At 31.4% G+C, this 21,393-nt stretch overlaps 1 protein-coding gene across 1 annotated transcript in view; it reads left to right on the top strand.

Annotated features, from left to right (window-relative positions):
- LOC114326405 (UMP-CMP kinase 2, mitochondrial) overlaps positions 1-21,393 on the top strand; it is a 117,431-nt gene that overhangs the window by 57,705 nt on the left and 38,333 nt on the right. Inside the window, exon 5 of the mRNA XM_050649870.1 lies at positions 20,777-21,022. Within this exon, the coding sequence (XP_050505827.1) occupies positions 20,777-21,022 (246 nt within the window). The remainder of the gene's footprint in view (positions 1-20,776; positions 21,023-21,393) is intronic.

The raw sequence follows: 21,393 nt of genomic DNA, 5'->3' as shown, positions 1-21,393 counted from the left end.
TAAGGGTAGAGTGACGTTAACACCATTTTAAATGTTTATAATAACCATCTAAATAACATTTAGTTGTAATTACATTAGTCTTACTTCTTTTACTGCGACAAGTAAAAAAGAACTACTTTTCGGTCTTCTGCTGTTCGGTCTAGTGAGGTTTCGGTAAAGTGCTTTTCGGTCTAATGATTTCGGTCTCTTTACAGTAAACCTTTGCGGACATACAATAAACATACGGTATAAACATACGATAAGCATTTGCGAACATACGATAGACAAACTGTCATTATTTTTTCATGCAGTATTATGACTTTAGTGGCATTACCCCCTAAAGTTTGACATGCTTTTTTAAAAACACCCTGCATTAATTAAACACATGGCTATTTGTTAAAGTATCTAACTTTTTTATAGTCCAACATAAGCGAGTGACTAAAAAACAGAATATTGAAGAAATATGATTATATAGTTGGATGCTGCTTAATGATAAATTGTGAATAACATAACAACTGGTCCTTGTATACAGAAGGTTTAAATAATTGAAAAAAATTATTAAACAAAAATTCTGAAATAAAATTTAAAAATAAAATCGTAGGCTCTTGTCAGTACAGTACAATACAATGTTTGACCACCATGTTATTAATGACAGCTCGACATCGATATGGCATACTTCCTATCAAATTGTCAATAGCGTTTTGCTCTATTTGTTGCCATTGTTCTTGCATACAGCTTAGCAGCTACAAACCTGGATTCTAAACTTATTTCCAAACCTGGATTCATCGGTGAAAAAAATGTTTGTCCAATCCGTTCTTGCGTCGTTTTTGCCTAATTTGTTGTTCTTCATAATAATCACCTTGTGAAATTCCCACGGGATAATACTAGAATTCTAATGGGACGTCTAGCGTGAAGATTATCTTCATCCAAACTGACAGTTTCAGTCAATATTGTCATGATCAAGTTTTAAACATATTAATGCCATGAATGTTTTGAAGCTTACTTCTTAGTTGGGTAGAAGTAACATTAAAATTCCTTAAGGTACTAGTACACTTTAGAAGACCAAAAATATTAATTTTCTTCAAGAATTTCAAGAATTCTTTTCTAGAACCTTTATTAAAAATGAACATAAAACTTTCTACATATTAATATCTAACTCATAGAGAGTACAAAAACCATATCTTTTTTCATTTATGCACGTACACTACTATTGTAGAGGGCGCAAAAGTCGAGGCCTCGAAAAATGATGGCGGACAATTTATCTCAGGATTGGGATATTTGAAAGAAAAAAATCGTACGGCATTTGAAAAAGGAAGGCTTCTTACGTGATAATTTACCACAATTTGACCAAAAAAATAGAAAAAAAATATTTTTTAACCATGAAAAACTGAAGAAAAACGGGTGATTTTTTCACAAAAATTTTTCAAATTTCCGTAAAATCTTTTTCTTGTGGAATTTTTTACTAACGGGGGTAAATTATCACGTAAGAAACCTTCTTTTTTCAAATGCCTTACGATTTTTTTTGTTTCAGAGATCCAATCCTGAGATGAACTGTGTCGATATATATCAAACTCGCCCTAAGTCCAGTATTGCTCATTTAAGATATTATTTATTTTTTAAATTCAGTAAGAAATTTCGATTCTTTTCGTGTATATCAATACTACCTAAGTCCTCGGTTTCTTAAAGAAATTATGCGCAGAAGCTGATAGATTTTATCAATCCAACCTAAGTTACACGTACGTTTCAAATCATACGCACAGAAAAACCTCATTATCTCAAAAACGTTTATTCGTGACTTAGAACTGTCCGCCATCGGAACCACTTTTTTCGAGGCCTCGACTTTGGCGCCCTTATTAGTGTATGTGCATTTTTAAAAAAAGATACATTTTTTGTATTCTGTAAGAGTTATACCTTAAGATGTAAAAAGTTTTATGTTCATTTTTAACAAAGGTTCTGAGAAAAAAAAATCTTGAAAAAATGCTTATTTTTTGTCTTCTAAAGTGTACTAGTACCTTAATGCCCGAAGGCGAAAAAACCTGTCATATGTACCGATTGGAGGCTCTTGTTGGACCAGTGTTACAGCTTTCCCTCATATCACCAGTTTCTTGAAAACGCTGCCATAACCTTCCTACAAAGTGTCATATCGGATGTTCATACCACCCCGTATCATATAGCTCCTAGCTGAGTTTCACGATCAAGATGATTTCTTTGCATATTATTAAAAAACTGTGTTGAATATACTTTTCAGTTGAATAGATGAAGTTCTTTTAAGATCAACAAAAACACAAACCGATATAGCAATTTGTAATAAGGTATGTCCCACCAATAATAAACAAATTTTATTTTAACAAAAAGATATTGCTTTTTGAAAGTAATCGACTTGTCCCTAGACTATTCTGATGTGTATATTATTCGCATATCATGTTCATAATTCAATTTTTGATTTTGTATTTCTTTCCAAAAAATGTTTGCCTTACAAAATGAACTAGGTATTTTTTTAAATTCTCTTGAATGATTATGTAAATTGTCATGGCCTTTTTTATTAGTCCCTGAAATAGCGCAGAAGTTTCTACAAAATTAAATATCTCTATATAATATTATAAAGCATGTAAAAATAATAAAGTATCCCTAAAAATGACATGTTCTACAGAAAATAATGGCATGTTTTACATGAAATAAAAAAAGACTTTAATAAATAACAGTCACTAGTTCCATTTTTTAATAAAACTCATTTTAAATTACTTTTAAATGTAAAAATAAAAATTATATTTTTCATCTAAATAGCTAGTAACTCTAAAACTGTAAAACTGTAAAACCCGTGAAAATAAAAATTTTATATTTAGTGTACAGAAAACGGTTTTAGAGAAAAAACTCCCAAAAAATTTATAAGCATTATGTATCATATTATTTAACTTTTTATTTGAATTTGCATTTCTATCCTTTTGCCAGTAATTGTTAAAAAAGTTTGGCCTTAAAGTGTATTTGTTAAAAAACAAACGAATTAAAAAGTTCATGTACAAAGTTTGGTGCATGGTTCTGTCTGAGTAATGTGTAAATATACCGAGAATATATTTTTTATATTTTGACAAATGTTTAACATGGCTTAAGGACCTTTTATTATTTTTCATTCTACTCAACCAGTTATAAGTACTGGACGAGAGGGTTGTTGTGAATAAACTGTAATGCACTAGTTACAATAAGTAATAGGCAAAACTGTTCTAGCAAGACTGTTCAGCAAACAGTCAAACTAGTCAGAAACCGTCAGCAAACAGTTGGTCAGTGAGAGAACATAATACAGTCACGAGTGCTATCCCCTCTACTCGCGCTGGTCCACTATTCGCTGATGGTTTCAAACCGTTTGAGACGGATGCTAGAACAAACCTAATATTATTTGTAGTTTTTACAATAAGTATACATATTATTGAGATGACATGCTTGAATTAGCAACAGCATTGGATATGGCGATTGTTAACACATTCTTTAAAAAGAGAGAAACTCAACTTATTACCTACAAAAGTGGACAACCTCAATCCCAAATAGACTACTTCATGATAAGGAAAGAAGACATACGTGAATGCAAGGACTGCAAGGTAATAGTTAGTGAGACAGTAAGCCAACAACATAAGCTGTTTATTCTAGATATCGAAGTAAAAATGAAACTAAACAAAAATATCGGAGAGGACCACAAAAAATCAAGTGGTGGATGCTAAAAGATGAGAAATGAGAAAGAAGGTCTATTCAGGGACAGAATAGTAGAAACAATATGTTGGAACATGAAAGGAAACCCTAACACAATTTAGAAAAAAATGGCCAATATTATTAGAGAGACGGCTATTGAGATACTTGGGAAAACGTCAGGAAAGAACTTTGAGGATAAAGAGACTTGATGGTGGTCAAATGAAGTACAAGGAAAAATAAAAGAGAAGGAAAAATTATATAAAAAGTGGCAAGAAACCAGATCGGAAATAGATCTTCAAAACTATATGGCCGCCAAAAAGAAAGCGATTAGATGTATCCGAGATGAAAATACACTAAGCACCAAAATGACCGCACCACCTTAAAAATGGGACATTTTTGTTGTCTTGTATTTCCTAAACCTGTTGTCCGATTGTATTGATTTTTTTAATATGTTATAGCTTTATTCCTCAAGAATATCGATGTAATAATATTGTTGCTAAACAGATAAGTGTCATTGTATACCGGGTGTAAAAATGATAGTGTGTTTTTTCCTCAAAGTTTGGAACACCCTGTGGAATATTGTGGCGTATATAAAATATTGAAATTAAAACTCAACGATAGCCTTATGCTTTCTTAACATTACGCTTTTTAATTCATTAGATTATGTTGGATAATGTAAAAGTTAGGTACTTTAACAACTAGCCATATTCTTCATCAATACAGGGTGTTTCTAAATAAGTGCGACAGACTTTAAGGGGTAATTCTGCATAAGAAATAATGACCATTTGCTTTATAAACGTATGTCCGCAAATGCTTCGTTGCCGAGATACAGGATGTTGAATTTTTTCTTACAAACTGACGATTTATATATTGCTCTAAAACCGGATGAGATATGCAAATGAAATTTGGTAGGTTTTAAGAGGTAGTTATTGCACATTTTTTGGCATACAATTAAGAATTTTATATTTACCATTGGCGTGCATACGGGTCATATTACCCGGTCATATTACCCGTATGGACGCCAATTGTGAATATAAAATTCTTAATTGTATGCCAAAAATGCGCAATAACTACCTCTTAAAACCTACCAAATTTCATTTGCATATCGCAACCGGTTTTAGAGCAATAAATAAATCGTCAGTTTGTAAGAAAAAAATCAACATCCCGTATCTCGGAAACGAAGCATTTGCGGACATATGTTTATAAAAAAAACGGTCATTATTTTTTCATGCAGAATTGCTCTTTAAAGTTTGTCGCACTTATTTAGAAACACACTGTATTGACGAAGAACGTTGCTAGTTGTTAAAGTACCTAACTTTTTTATTATCCAACATAAGCTAATGAATCAAAGTGCATAATGTTAAAAAAGCATAATGCTACAGTTGAGTTTTATGTTCAGTATTTTATATACGCCAGAATATTCCACAGGGTGTTCCAAACTTTGAGGAAAAAACATACTATCATTTTTACACCCGGTATACAATGACACTTATCTGTTTATATTCTTGAAGAATAAAGCTGTAACGGATTAAAAAAATCACTAAAATCCGACAACAGGTTTAGGAAATACAAGACATCAAAAATGGTGCATAGACATTTTTAAGGTGGTGCGTTAATTTTAGTGCTTAGTGTAATAAAATAAAAATTCACGAAAAGGATGTCAAAAAGAGATGGAGAAAGTATTTTGACAGTTTATTAAATCAAAAATTTGACAGAAAGCCTGTGGAGTTAAAAGAGACAGTAACAGCAATTGTTACCAGAATAACAAACGAGGAAGTGGCTAAGCGCTTCAAAAAATAAAGAAAGTAAAAGCAGTCGGACCAGATGACATTCCTGGGGAAGTATGGAGAGCATTGGGAGAGACAGGACATGGAGAAAAAAGGTTTAAAACTTAGTAGGGCAAAAACAGAGTATTTGGAATGTTCATTTTAAGATGGAGTTACTACAAATAAAATGGTATTTTTGGATGGTGAAATGATTATGAAAAGCAATAGTTTTAAGTACCTAGGATCGGTATTAAAGAGTAATGGAGAAATAAATGGAGATGCATGCAGTAGAATTAGGGCTGGATGGATGAAGTGGAAAGAAGCGAGTGTGTTGTGTGACAAAAAAATTCCAATGAAGCTGAAGGGAAAATTCAATAAAACAGCCATAAGACCGGCTATGATGTACGGAACTGAATGTTGGGCAGTGAAAAAAGAAAGAGGAACAACGAATGCATGTGGCGGAAATGAGAATGCTTAGATGGATGAGCCGAGTGACAAAGAAGGATAAAATTAGAAATGAGTATATTAGGAAAAGTCTAGGTGTGGCACCAATTGATGCCAAATGAGAGAGCATAGGTTAAGATGGTTTAGTCATGTTCAACGTCGAGACGTTAATCACCCAATACGAAGTATAGCTGCAGTGTAGATTCCTGGAAGGAGTAGAGAGGAAGACCAAAGAAGATCTGGGGGGAGACGATAACGCAGGACATGTTGGTAAAGGGGATTAACATTAATATGCCTCAAGATAGAATTGTGTGAAGAAATGCAATTGGGGAAGCCGACCCCGCATAGGGATAAGGCAAAGAGAATGATGATTATTGTAAAAACTAGTTCATATGCCGCTATCTGAATGAACAGCTGAACTATTATTTATTTCTAAGTATTAGTTAACTCCTAACAAAGTACGTGGGACCAAGTTTTCGTTTGAATTCTTGCAACGCTAAGCAGGCAGTAAGTGAGATGCAATTCTTAGATCTCCCCTAGCTTTTTTTGTCTTAGTATTCGTATGGTTTGCAAATTATAAAAACCGCAAAAGCGTTATCAGATAATTGGTCTCAATAAAAGTTTTGTTTTGATATTATTTTTAAGTTTATTAAAGTGACACTTTCGCTAATTGATATGAATAAAACTTCTTAATTTGCTCATGCCCGGAGCCTCATTATTTTTCATTAAGTGGATCGTGGATCTAATCATCTCATACTACTGGATCTATTATACAGTGCTAGTCAAAATTCCCCCCCCCCCCCTCGTATCTTTTGAACGTTTATACTTATAAAAGTGAAGTGGGAGGGAGGAAATAAGGGGACGTAAGTTTCTTAACTAGTCATGTCAGGTGATGTAATAGTGACAGATGACTTTACAGCGCCACTCTGACAGATATTTTTAAATGGGACCTTATGGCAAGTGATACCTCGTTTGAAAGGTATTGAAAACACATATTCAGTCATACTAATTTTGTTTGAGTTCAAGCTCATTTTGATGAACTTATACTTCATAAATACTTCATTTATACTTCATAAATGGCCACATTATCAGTTTTACTATACAGATGGATCTAAAGTACAAAACAAAGTAAGATGTGCAATAATAAATATTCAAAGTGGATTTAAAAAATTATTCAATTTGCCTTGTGAATCATCGATACACACCGCTGAATTGATAGCGATACTTTTTGCTTTAAGACTCATATTAATAACGAACCCTATAGCTGCATAATATTTACAGACAGTAAGAGTGTCGTTGATAGACTAACTAACGTACATAAGTCCCAACAACTGAATCATATAGAACTGGAAATTATGACTCTTTTTAATAAAATTGCAAATTTAGGAAAAAACACAAGGGACATGCAGGCATTAGGGGTAACGAAATAGTAGACAGGCTAGCCAAATCCGCCCTAGAAATAGGCGAAGAACTTCCCATGAACTTACTACCAATTTCGGATATTGATATTATTAGTAGACGACACCAAAAGGAAAATTGGCAAAGGTATTATCGAAATACTAGAACTGGTAGTAATTACAAACAAATGCAGCCTGAAATTCCCATTAAAAGATGGTTTCATTCTGTATCAAATGGCCATTTCATAAGAGCTATAAATAGATTGAGATGTAATCAGGCTCTTACCCCCCTTCATATGTACAGTTTGGGTCTCACGGAGTCACCTAACTGTGAGTGTGAAATAGAAGGTGATCTACTATATATTCTCCTCGGATGTTCACATCAATCAGTAAATATATACAAATTTTATGATAATCTTAATACATTAAGAAATCCACTTCCCGTCTATCTGAACAATTTGATATTTTCTGAAGATATAAATACATTAAAAACAATTTACGAACACATCAAAAACTGTAAATATAGATTGTAGCAATAAAATTTACCCTGTATTTAAGTAATTTTGTTAAAACAAAGCAGGCAAATTTGTTAAAACAAAACAAACATGTTTGTTTTGTTGTTATTTTTTTAAACCCTGTAGATTTAAGTAATTATTGTAGATTATAATTAGAAAAAGAAAAGAACATAAAAAAAATAAAAAAAGAAAAAAAAAAGAGAAAAAAAGCAAAAAAAAAACAAAAAATAGCAAAAAAAAAGAAAAAAACTAAGATGTAAACCTCCGAGATGTTGAATCGGGTTTATGTCTTAACATAGTAAAAAAAACAATTAATAAATAATAATAATGATAAAAAAAACAAATTAAATATACAGGGTGAGTCACCACTGACGGGACGGAAGATTACCGCGAAATGGTAGAAGATTTGAAAAAATTTTTAAATTAGTAGTTTGTAAGTTGATAAAAGCTACATTTTAAAATTATTTTGAAATATACAGGGTGTCCCAATAAATGGCGGCGTATCAAAGTTATATTTTTTTTATGGAACACCCTGTATTTTATTGCATTTTTTAATTGTCCGCAAAAAATTAGGTATAGTTCCATAAGGCTTCCCTATACCTATGTACGAAGTTTTCTGAGTTATGCTGACTTTTCTTAAAATGTAAAGTTTTAAAAGAAGGCTTATTCCCAAGTTATTTAAGAAATTATAAAAATACTACATTTATATCTAAATAGTTTGATATTGTTTAAATGTATTCCATAATTAATTATTACACATTTGTCTACATGTGTTCAAAATTTACAGTTCCATTATTGGACTATTCAATGTGTCATATGATGCTTATTTTAAATGGAACACCATGTATATTAATAAACAGTTATACTAACCAAATTTACCTCTTTCGAATGGTATATGAATGTCCTATACCTAAGTGTCATAGTTTTTGCGTAATTTACAATTATTTAATTCTTTATCTCTAAATCGATTTTAAAACAAAAGATGAAGTTAATTAATGTCATTGGATGACATTGTCATTTCATGACAATACGGTCTGGTATTAATAATCTTATAATTAATGCATCCCATGATTGATTATTACACATTTATTTAGAGGGTGTTCAAAATTTACAGTTACAGAACACTATGGATATTAATCACTTATGTAATGGGTACACATTCAAAATGTTTATACAACAAGCGATTTTAAATGATTTGTTTACATTATTTACATAGCTGGTGCTATAGAAGCAAAAACGTTCGTAATTCTTAATTTCATAAAAATATCATCTGAGGTAGTAGGGTAGGAAGTGTAGCATTTACAATATTTTTAATATAACCCCATTTAAAAAAATTCATCTTGGTCAATCCTGGTGACCTAGGTGGCCAAATATATGGACCGAATCTATCTATCCATTTATTTCTAAATTTCATGTTGAGGTTGTTCTTAACATAACGTCAGAAATAAGCAGGGGCTCCGTCCAATTGGAGCAACATGTTTGTTCGCACGCTAAGTGAAAGGTTTTAAGAAGGATCTAAAAAACTTGTTTTAAGAAATTTAAAAAAGTTGCTCCATTCAGATTTTCGTCAACAAAATATAGGTTGATAACGTACTCGGTCAGAATACTGCCCCAAACATTAACACTTCATCGGTGTGGGCGATCAACAGTGAAATGTTTGTTTCCTGTATCATAATAAAGTGAAAGCTATGTCTATTAACTAGACGATTATTATGAAAAGTAGGTAGATTGGTCTGTACACAATACATTCTTAAAAAAATCAGGATCCTCTCCAAATTCTACTATAAACGAAAAGTTAAACGTTCCTGTTCTGTCTAATGCTGTTGTAGTTGAGTTTTATACGGATAATAGTGGTTTTTCTTATATATTCTACATACACTCGTTTGACTGATTTCCAATCGACCCGAAATTTTTCTCGTACTAGTATTTGGGTTTTCCGTAACAGAAAGCAGTACATCAAGTTCGTTAACGTCATCAAAAATAAATGGTTTATTTTTATTTAACTTTTCGTATCTATGCAACATTACCATTAGCACAGAATCTATCGAAAAATCTCTTAAAAACGTCCTTTTTGTGTGTCTTCTATCAGTATACTTTTAAGCGTAAACTTTAGAAGCTAAGAGACAATTTTAAAAATATTCCCCAATGCAAAGTAGCATGTCTACTCTTTCATAGATAGCGTGATTATTCATTTTTAGGAACAATTAAATTTGAATGTAATTGGCCCTGCCAAAGCCATTTTTAAGTAAAAAAAATTTGAATTTCATGCACGGATGTTTATAGTTTTAATAATTACCAGACCGTACTGTCATAAACTGACAATGTCATACAATCACATTAATTAACTACATCTTTTGTTTTAAAAATCGATTTACAGATTAAGAATTTAAATAATTGTAAATTACTCAAAAACTATGACACCTAGGTATAGGACATCCATATAATATTCGAAAGAGGTAAATTTGTTTAGTATAATTGTTTATTAATATACATGGTGTTCCATTTAAAATAAGAATCATATGACACATTGAATACTCCAATAATGAAACTGTAAATTTTGAACACCCTGTAGACAAATGTATAATAATTAATCATGGAATACATTCAACCATTATCCAACTATTTAGATGTAAAAGTAATCTTTTGATAATTTCTTAAATAACTTGAGAATAAGCCTTTTTTTTAAACTTTACATTTTAAGAAAAGTCAACATAACTCAGAACACTCTGTACATAGGTCTAGGGAAACCTTATAAAACTATACCTTATTTTTTGCGTATAATTAAAAAATGTAATAAAATACAGGGTATTCCATAAGAAAAAATATAACTTTGATACGCCGCCATTTATTGGCGCACCCTGTATATTCCAAAATAATTTTAGAATGTAGATTTTATCAACTTACAAACTATTAAATTTAAATTTTTCTCAAATCTTTTACCATTTCCAAATATAAAATTGTAGTTTTGCTTTTAATTAATAAAAATTCAAAATTCCGCCTATGGTTGCTTGTCAAAAAGGTTGACGTTGACGTAAAAACTAGTATGGTCTGTTTTTAAACCAAGAGGAGTAATTCAAATTTACCGCTCCGTAATGCTTGTTTGTAATTGGTCCAACCTCAGGCAAGTTTACTTCACTGCTATCAAATTGTGACACTACTAGACATGTCATAGGTTAATTAAGTTATATCAGCGATTTTTTGTGTTTTCTGCGTTATTCCTTTAATTTTTAGATTTTTAGTTTGCTTTTATAGAAAAAACAGTTGTTTTTAGAACTTTTTACCGGCTTATTAGTATAATATAATATTTATGGATTACCGTCGATGGCCGACATGATCAACCAAAAAAGAAAATGTATTTGGTGATTGTTCTAGTGACTTTTTCGGGTGTGAATCTGCCTTTTTAGTTTATTCCTTCTGATTTAAAAACAAACTATAGAGAACTGAAAAACGACAAATTATTTGACAAAAAACCATAGGCGGATATTTGAATTTTTATTAATTAAATGCGAAACTACAATGTTATATTTATTTAATTTATTCGCCAAAATCAAAATCAACTTAAACCCAAAAAAATTAGTAAAATTGAATAGGTACTTTGCATACCTTTCAAACGAGGTATCACTTGCCATAAGATCCCATTTAAAATTATCGGTCACAGTGGCTCTGTAACGTCATCTGTCACTATTACGTCACCTGTTATGACTAGTTGAGAAGCCTACATTCGTTTATTTCCTCCGTCTAAATTTCACTATTATAAGAATAACCGTTCAAAAGATACGAGGGGGAGCAGACTTTTGACTAGCTCTGTATGTAAAAATAGTAATTGTTACTAAGAAAATTTTTTGCTCAATTAGAAATCCAATGAAATCAATTAATTTGTGGTCATCTGATTGAATACAACCAATAAAACCAACATTATACTGAAAACAGATCCCATGGGCTGTTTTCACTCAATCATGTAGCTATGGATACCTACATTTCGTTTCATTTCGATTTTGACATTTCAAATATTCAATATTTCAAAATGTCACGATTTGGTTGTAATAATAAGAACATCATAATAAAATTATTAACAGCATGCGTAGTGGAAATACATCTTCATCAGTTATAGAAACTAACATGTCTGGATCTTCATTAAATTTTTCTAATTGTTCCTTTGTTAATTGCACATTTAAATAAATTGTTTCTGCTCTGTATTTTTTTTTCATAACCAGCAAAAAATTTTCTATCCGAATAACCCTCGACCATTGATAAATGCTCAAAAATTTTTTAACAACTTTCTCAAGCTTGTTGCTTACAGGCAACAGACCTCCGCCTACGGCGTCGGTCTGTTTCCAAGCAACAAGCTTTCGAAATCTGTTATAAAATTTTTTCGAACACTTATCAATGTCCTTGGGTTATTACTACTGAGAATATACTTTGTAATTATTTACCTCATTTTTTGTATCATTATTATGGTAACTAATTTGGAAAATATAATAATAATATTACCACTGAAAATCTTTGTGAATAGATAAATAATTCATTCGATAGCATTATTCCTTATTAAAGTAATCAGTAAGTAATTCAGTGAAAAATAAGAACTAATTATTTACATCCTAAGTAATTAATCAGTGATTAGGTAAAAATAAAAACTAATATTCATAGAAATACTCACGTATTTACTATGACCTAAATGACTATGACTCACAATGACCTATAACAAAAAGAACAGGGCCGGGTTTTTAAGGTTTAGATTAGTGCTAATGATAAAATAAATCTACTTAATAAAACAAGATGAATTTTACAAGGAAACTAAATAATTATATTGTCAACAAATGTTGTTCTGAAGCTATTTCCTTGTGGCATTTTTATGATTAATTATTTATATGGGAAATAAGCCACAATTAAAATGAAAAAAATAATTTTATTAACGTTTCGACGCCCAAATCGGGTGCCGTTGTCAAAATACAAAATATTACTAAAATAAACTAAAGTGTTGTTGCTAAGCAAAAAAATTCTTCTAATAATTTATTTAATCTCACTCATTTATATTGGCAATTCAGACATATATTATACATTTTAAAGTAGAAGACTTTAAAATGATATTGCCAATATTTATGAGTTGCGTTCCTGGGACGACTTACTGAAAGATAGTTCATTCGATTACATGAAATTAACCCCAACTCAAGAATATCCGTCATAAAAAATTATAGTATGTGATATGTCTTTAAAAAGACAACCAAATGCAACGACAGTAAAATTCTCGCGTTAGAGACTTCATAGTAAATCACAAGGGAAAACCAGGAAAAACCCTGTGATACTATCCCGACATCGTAAGTATTTGGTCTTACATTAATTTACTCTCAAAAAATAATACCAAATTCTGACTTGTAACATGTTTAAATTATAAATAATATTAATAATACTAGATATATAAGTAATACTAAAATATAAAATATGTACTAGCTCGATATTATTGACTTACTAATCTTGGTATTTTCTTTCTATTGACTTCCTCTTTCAGTATGGGTAACCACATCCTACTGCATTCTACCGAGGAATTTGCGACACAATTGGTTTCATTTAGCATAATTAGAGCCGCTTCTTTGATTTTTCTCTTTTTACTATCTGATTCTTTCAGGACTATACTTGAATCTCTCCACTGAACTCTATGTTCATTATCCCATGCGTGTTGACATATTTGAGATCTCTCAAATTCTCTATTTTTAATATAAGATTGATGTTCACTTATTCTAACGTCTAATGGTCTTGATGTCTCACCTAAATAAAATTGTTCGCATTCACAAGGTATTTTATAAATGCAATTCTTTGTTCTTTCTTGATCATTGTTAGGTTTAGTTTTAGATAGAATAGATCTCAATGTGTTTGTTGTTTTGAATGTTGTTGAAATGTTGAATTTATTTCCTATTGTTTTAAGTTTCTCGGATAGTCCTTTTATATATGGTATTGATATTTTCCTCGTATTATTTCTGGTGAATGTTGTAGGATCCCGTTCTAAGTTGTTCTGTTCCATTCGATCCAATCTTGACAATTCCTTATTTATAAACGATAAAGGATAATCATTTTTTAATAAAACAGATGTTAACAATTGTTTTTCTGCTAAAAAGGAATTTTCGTTAGAACAAGTAATTTTGGCTCTATCATATAAGGATTTAATGATTCCCTTTTTAACGTTGATGTTGTGATTTGACTTGTAATTGAGATATCTGTTGGTGTGTGTTGGTTTTCTATACACTTGAGTCTCATATCCAATATCCTTCTTTGTTTGAGATCAAAACCTACCTTTCCTCGATGTTTTGATCTCAAAGAAGGATATTGGATATGAGACTCAAGTGTATAGAAAACCAACACACACCAACAGATATCTCAATTACAAGTCAAATCACAACATCAACGTTAAAAAGGGAATCATTAAATCCTTATATGATAGAGCCAAAATTACTTGTTCTAACGAAAATTCCTTTTTAGCAGAAAAACAATTGTTAACATCTGTTTTATTAAAAAATGATTATCCTTTATCGTTTATAAATAAGGAATTGTCAAGATTGGATCGAATGGAACAGAACAACTTAGAACGGGATCCTACAACATTCACCAGAAATAATACGAGGAAAATATCAATACCATATATAAAAGGACTATCCGAGAAACTTAAAACAATAGGAAATAAATTCAACATTTCAACAACATTCAAAACAACAAACACATTGAGATCTATTCTATCTAAAACTAAACCTAACAATGATCAAGAAAGAACAAAGAATTGCATTTATAAAATACCTTGTGAATGCGAACAATTTTATTTAGGTGAGACATCAAGACCATTAGACGTTAGAATAAGTGAACATCAATCTTATATTAAAAATAGAGAATTTGAGAGATCTCAAATATGTCAACACGCATGGGATAATGAACATAGAGTTCAGTGGAGAGATTCAAGTATAGTCCTGAAAGAATCAGATAGTAAAAAGAGAAAAATCAAAGAAGCGGCTCTAATTATGCTAAATGAAACCAATTGTGTCGCAAATTCCTCGGTAGAATGCAGTAGGATGTGGTTACCCATACTGAAAGAGGAAGTCAATAGAAAGAAAATACCAAGATTAGTAAGTCAATAATATCGAGCTAGTACATATTTTATATTTTAGTATTACTTATATATCTAGTATTATTAATATTATTTATAATTTAAACATGTTACAAGTCAGAATTTGGTATTATTTTTTGAGAGTAAATTAATGTAAGACCAAATACTTACGATGTCGGGATAGTATCACAGGGTTTTTCCTGGTTTTCCCTTGTGATTTACTATGAAGTCTCTAACGCGAGAATTTTACTGTCGTTGCATTTGGTTGTCTTTTTAAAGACATATCACATACTATAATTTTTTATGACGGATATTCTTGAGTTGGGGTTAATTTCATGTAATCGAATGAACTATCTTTCAGTAAGTCGTCCCAGGAACGCAACTCATAAATATTGGCAATATCATTTTAAAGTCTTCTACTTTAAAATGTATAATATATGTCTGAATTGCCAATATAAATGAGTGAGATTAAATAAATTATTAGAAGAATTTTTTTGCTTAGCAACAACACTTTAGTTTATTTTAGTAATATTTTGTATTTTGACAACGGCACCCGATTTGGGCGTCGAAACGTTAATAAAATTATTTTTTTCATTTTAATTGTGGCTTATTTCCCATATAAATAATTAATTGTCAACAAACTCGGACAAAACCAACAATTTAATTATCGAGCCAACCCCCTTGGGCCAATATAGGGGAGAGAGTGCAGCCCTGTCTCACACCCTAACTTATCTCCACTTATTCTATATGTATAGATTATCGACGATCATTTTTTCTGACTTTTGATTTCAGTACAGCTTAACGCCTCTATTAACAGATCATGTCTTATATTGTCAAAGGTAACAAGTACCAGGTAACTAGTTACTACTCCTGAAAGTGCCGTTAATAATCACATGAACCAGAAATTCCATATTAGTCCAGGAACCAAAGCTTTTCACCTCGGAATTTTTACAGAATGGAAAATTTAAGAATAAGTAGTGGAAAGACCATGGATCAAAATCTATATGATGCCGACAGGCGCTTTTACCATGGGGGTGGTTGCCACCCCATCTCGGGGTGGAAATTTTTTATTATATTTTAACCGCAAAAGTTAATAAAAACATTCATTGTAAGCAAAAAATGTTCTATACATTTTTTTGATAAAATTAATAGATTTTGATTTATTCGCTATCGAAAAAGTTAGTTTTATATCTAAAAAATGAATGTTTTTCGATGGTATACTCATTTACGATTCACTCAATTTTTGCCCTAGAAAAAATTTTATCAAACCAAGTTTTTGGGAATTAAATAACCTACAATTTCATATTTAAGCACTTTCTCGTATCTCTGATGCTAATCTTCCTATTCTGAAGAAAATGGCATTTTTTACCAAATTGCAAACATTCGTTATTCGCTTTAAACGTCAGTTTTTTAAAAACTAATCATTTTAAGCCAGTTAAACTTCTAGAATCTATTAATAATACATAAATAATAGTACATTATATACCGCGGGACTGAAGTAGTACATTTAATCCTGAAGGTAAAGTTTATGGCCCGACCGCAGGGAGGGCCATAATTTACCTGAAGGATTAAATGTACTTCAGTCGCAAGGTATATACGATACTTTTCGTACTTCCGGTATGATTTTATTAATTATTTCAATAATTTCAATCAGTTTTTTCTCTCTTCAACTCATTTAATAAACTGTCTTTAAAATAAGTTACCATAGTAACATTGCGTTGTGACAGTTATAATTTAGAAACATTGTCATTACTAGTGTCATTGTAAAGAAACATTGTTATTGATAATTATTGGTATCATGAGTGAAGAAGGTGTATCTGATATTGATAAAAGAGCAGCCGAAGTAGGTGAAGAATTGTTACCACCGAAATCTAGAAAACTATACGAGCAGCAGTACGATGCTTTTAAAAAGTGGTGCCGCTTAAAAAATGTGAGACAACCTACTGAAAATGCGCTGTTAGTCTACTTCGATGATAAATCAAAAGCGGTTTGTGCCTCAACTCTCTGGGCACATTACTCAATGCTGAAATCGGTTATTAACATTAGAGAAGATATTGATATAAGTAAATTTCCAAAATTATTAGCTTTTTTGAAGAGAAGAAATGAGGGATTTAAGCCAAAGAAGTCAAGAATTCTCACGTCTGAGCAGGTAGATCAGTTCTTACGGGAGGCTCCGGATGATAAATATTTAATGCTTAAGGTAAATTTGGAAATTTGTTTATATTCAGAAATTTTAAGAAATCAATTTTTTTGTAGGTTGCACTTATTTTGGGCGTTGCGGGAGCTTGTCGTGGAAAAGAGTTGGTTGATTTAGAAATCGACGATGTGAGAGATTTGGGCGATTCCTTCCTAATTGCGATTAGAAACACCAAAAATAAAATTGACCGAAATTTTGTGATCAAAAATTCAGAAAACAGTGCCATCATTAATTTGAATATTAACGTTAATTACCATTCTAATTAATTATATTTTTCAATAAAATATCCCTTAAATTCGTTTGTTTGTGATTTAATCGTTCCGGGAGTTTCGTCAATATTTAATCCCGGAGGGATTAAATGTGACACTTTAGTACCTGTCACAAGGGAGTGAAGTTGTCACTTTAGGCCCGGAAGTACGAAAAGAATAATAAATAAGGCCAATGATTTAAAACAGCGCTAACTTACATTATTATGTTTCCAATTAGATTTCTCCTTTTTTTTTTTTCAAAAAAATATATTGATTTTTTAACCGTAACCTTTTATATTTTTTATCCTAGAATGTTCATTAAAAAAGAATTTTGTAGGTTTTTACAAGATCTATAAGACTATTAATTTTAAATTCTTTTAAAACTCTTAGTCACAAAATAGACAAAGCGAAAACGGCGGATTCGTTGGGAAAAATATTCCCATGAGATTATTTTACGTAATCACATTCTTCGTGAGGCATCATAGATTAAGGTTCAAGAAGTCGCCCACGTGAAAAGTGGCCCAAATTTTTTTTAACAATTTTTTTTTAATCAAACTGCAAATATCAATTGTTTTGGCCCGGACAATTTTTTTTGTAGGTTTTTTGGACAATTCTTGATAAAAAAGGTCTCTTATAATTTTTCTCTAAAGTTGATCGTTTTCGAATTATAAGCAATTTAAAATTGAAAAAAAACGAAAAATGGCGATTTTTAAGGCTTAATAACTCGGTTAAAAGTTATTATTATGAAAGTCAGAAAGTGACTAAATCAAAGTTTAATGCCCCCCTACAAGATCCTGAAGAAATTTTTGTAATTATTTTATTAATAAGCTGTTATTTTTAAGTAATAATAATGAGCGCCATGCACGTGTTAGGCGGCCGTAAATGCTGAGTGCGAGAGAGATACCATTCCGGTAGTCCAATTGTGCATCTTAGTTGCACTCACATTTACAGCCGCGTCAATACGATCTAACCGACCATTGTTATTAATTAAAAATAACAGCTTAGTAATAAATTTATAACACAGATATCTTCAGGATCATGTAGCGGAGGCTTTAAATTTTGATATAGTCACTTTTAACTTTCATAATTTTAACAGTTATTAAGTCTTAAAAAGGGTCATTTTCGCGTTTTTCAAATTTTAAATTGCTTATAACTCGATTAACGTCAACTTTAGAGAAAAATTATACGAAACCTATTTTGTCGAGAATGGTCCAAAAAACCTAAAAAAAAGTTGCCCGAGCCAAAAATATTGATGTTTGCAATTTGGTTAAAAAAAATTGTTAAAAAAAATTGAACCACTTTTCACGTGGGCGACTTCTTGAACTTTATTCTGCGATATCTCACGCTCACGAATGTAATTATGCAAAAAAAATCTCATGGGAATATTTCCCAAAGAACCCGCCGTTTTCGCCTTGTCTAAAAAGAGGTGGGTGGCATTGAAAGGGTTGGTAAATGTGGTTTTTGCATGATATTACAAGTTTTAATTGTCTATAGCTCACTCAATTTTTGCCGTAAAGGAACTTTTTGCAAACCAAGTTCTTGGAAATCAAGCAAGCTACAATTTCATATTAAAATATTTTTTCGTATCCCTGATGTTGATCTTTCTATCCTGAAGAAAAGGGCATTTTTTACCAAACTGCAAAAACTCGGTATTCGCTTTTAACTCCATTTAAAAAAAAACTAATCATTCTAAGCCTTTCAAACTTCTAGAACCTATTAACAATACATTAATCAAGAAAAAAAAATCAGATCAATGACAAATTTTAATTAGAGTAGTGATTAGGGGGTTGTTTACGATCACTTTTTTTGCTGAAAAAAATAGGGACTGACATTCTTTTCATTATAAGTCACTTAATTTTTTTAGCTAGAGATTTTTTTTATTTTCTGGAGGTACATATTTTTAAATACCTTAAATTAGTTTCAACAAGGTATCCTCGAAAAATGCATAGTTTTCCCGTCCTTTGACTTTGAAACTACAATATATTTGGCATTTGACGAAGAAGAGCCAACATATACTAAAATATAGCTTGATTACTATTGGTCTTAAAGAAAATAAAAAAACGGTTTTGTTTATTTTTTCAAAAGGTACATTTTTGTTAAGTAAAGTTGTTTTGATAAAACGAAAACTTTTTGAGTTATTAGCAGAAAACTGATTAAAAACATTGATTTTTTCGTTATAAAACTAACACTTTCGATAGTGAATAAATCGAAAACTATTAATTTTATCAAAAAAATGTATAGAACGTCTTTTGCTTTTATAATAAACGTTTTTACCAATTCTTGCGGTCAAAATATAATAAAAATTTCCACCCCCGAGATGGGGTGGCAACCACCCCCGAGATGGGGTGGCAACCACCCCAGAGATGGGGTGGCAACCACCCCCATGGTAAAATCGCCTTTTGGCATGATATAGATTTTGATCCTTGGACTATCAACTACTTATTTTCAAATTTTCAAGCAAATCGATCCATTCTGTAAAAATTGCGAGGTTTTGTCCTATTTTAAGCTTCATTACTTGGACTATATTTATTTATGGTAGGGGAGCAAAGTATGCTAAATGCCTAGTCACTCGAGCGTTATGGGGAGCTATTGGGTTGTGAAGAGTAGGTCCTAAAACCAAAAAAAAGTTAAGTAAAATATTCCATTTTAGTGGGCGCTTGCCATTTTTTAATTTAATTTTCCATTTCCAATAATCGTTTTTTCCGATTATAACGCCATCTATCCATAATTCGAAAAAATGTTTCGAATAAAAGTTACTTATTTTTACGTAAGTAATCCAAATCTGCAAGAAAAAATGGGGGCTTCTATTTAAGATTTTAAAGTAACCCCCCACCCCACCTCCTTGGGGAGTCGTGTTTGGTGCCATTCGATAGATTTTTTAAAAGTATCGGATAAGTGTATTCTACAGTTTTTCGATCTGATGTTCATTTCGCGAAATATCGCGGGATTCGTATTTAAAATATTAAATTTACCCCCCACCCCTCCCCGTGGGAAGTAGTGTTTGGTATCATTTGATAGATTTTTAAAATATATTGAGAACATATTTTTTAGTTTTTCGATCTGTCATTTATTTCGCGACATATTCGCTTATTTCTTGTGAAACTTTGGGACTCACCCATTTCCTTACCCCCTGCTCAAATCGTCAGATTTTTGAAATATACATTCTTTTGCATGTACTTAACTTACCTTATCTTAATCTGACAATTTCGAGTATTTTTAAGGATATATTATTTTTTTCGGGCCCCCCTTAACGAACTCCCCTGTGTTAAGAGCCAATATATGGTAGAGGTTCATCTGCAGGGTACCAGGTTTCTCCCATATGCTAATCTGACGCGCTCAAGTAACTGCAAAAATCCCCGCTTGGGCTCCTTGAGCAGAATGTAAATTTGCATTATTAATAAAAAAAATTGCAAATAATATCCTTATATTATATATTTTTTAGTTATTTACCACAGTATGTTGTAGGTTCTGGCATTCATCCGCATCGTATTGGATATCTTATGCAATACAAGCCAAACCAAATAAATATACGATGCCTCCCAAAGGTAACAAAATTTATACATGGCCAGAAGACTTGCTTAAGCCCGATCAAGTATTTCTGTTAGATGTCGACGAAACTGTAAGAATGGAAAGGATATTTGGAAGAAGTGAAATAAAAAATATTACTGATGCTGAAGTGGTTTTACACAATCTTACCGAATTTAGAAATAAGTAAGCACTATTTTGAGTTATCTTTATGTATAGTATCACCATCATCATCATTGGGTTGAATGCATAAAACGTAGTACCCGCTAATGCTTTAAGTATGTACTACATTTTTGAAGATTTTACTACACTTACAAAGCATTACTATACTTACAAATGCTTTGTAAGTGTAGTAAAATCTTCAAAAATGTAGTAGATACTTGAAGCATTAGCAGGTACTACGTTTTGTGCATTCCATTGGCTCTACAACCCGTAGTGGATCTTGGCCTGTTCTAGGATCGGCTTTCATTCTTTCCTATTAATCGCCTTGGTTTACCAATTTCGTACTCTTAATGCTCGTCTTTCACCCGGCCCTTAAATCGTGCTTTGAGCCTCTT

Source organism: Diabrotica virgifera, chromosome 4 (genome assembly GCF_917563875.1).
Source record: "Diabrotica virgifera virgifera chromosome 4, PGI_DIABVI_V3a".
Classification (NCBI taxonomy): Eukaryota; Metazoa; Arthropoda; class Insecta; order Coleoptera; family Chrysomelidae; genus Diabrotica; species Diabrotica virgifera.
The sequence above is the reverse complement of the archived record's forward strand: the minus strand, read 5'-3'. Positions and strand labels throughout refer to the sequence as shown.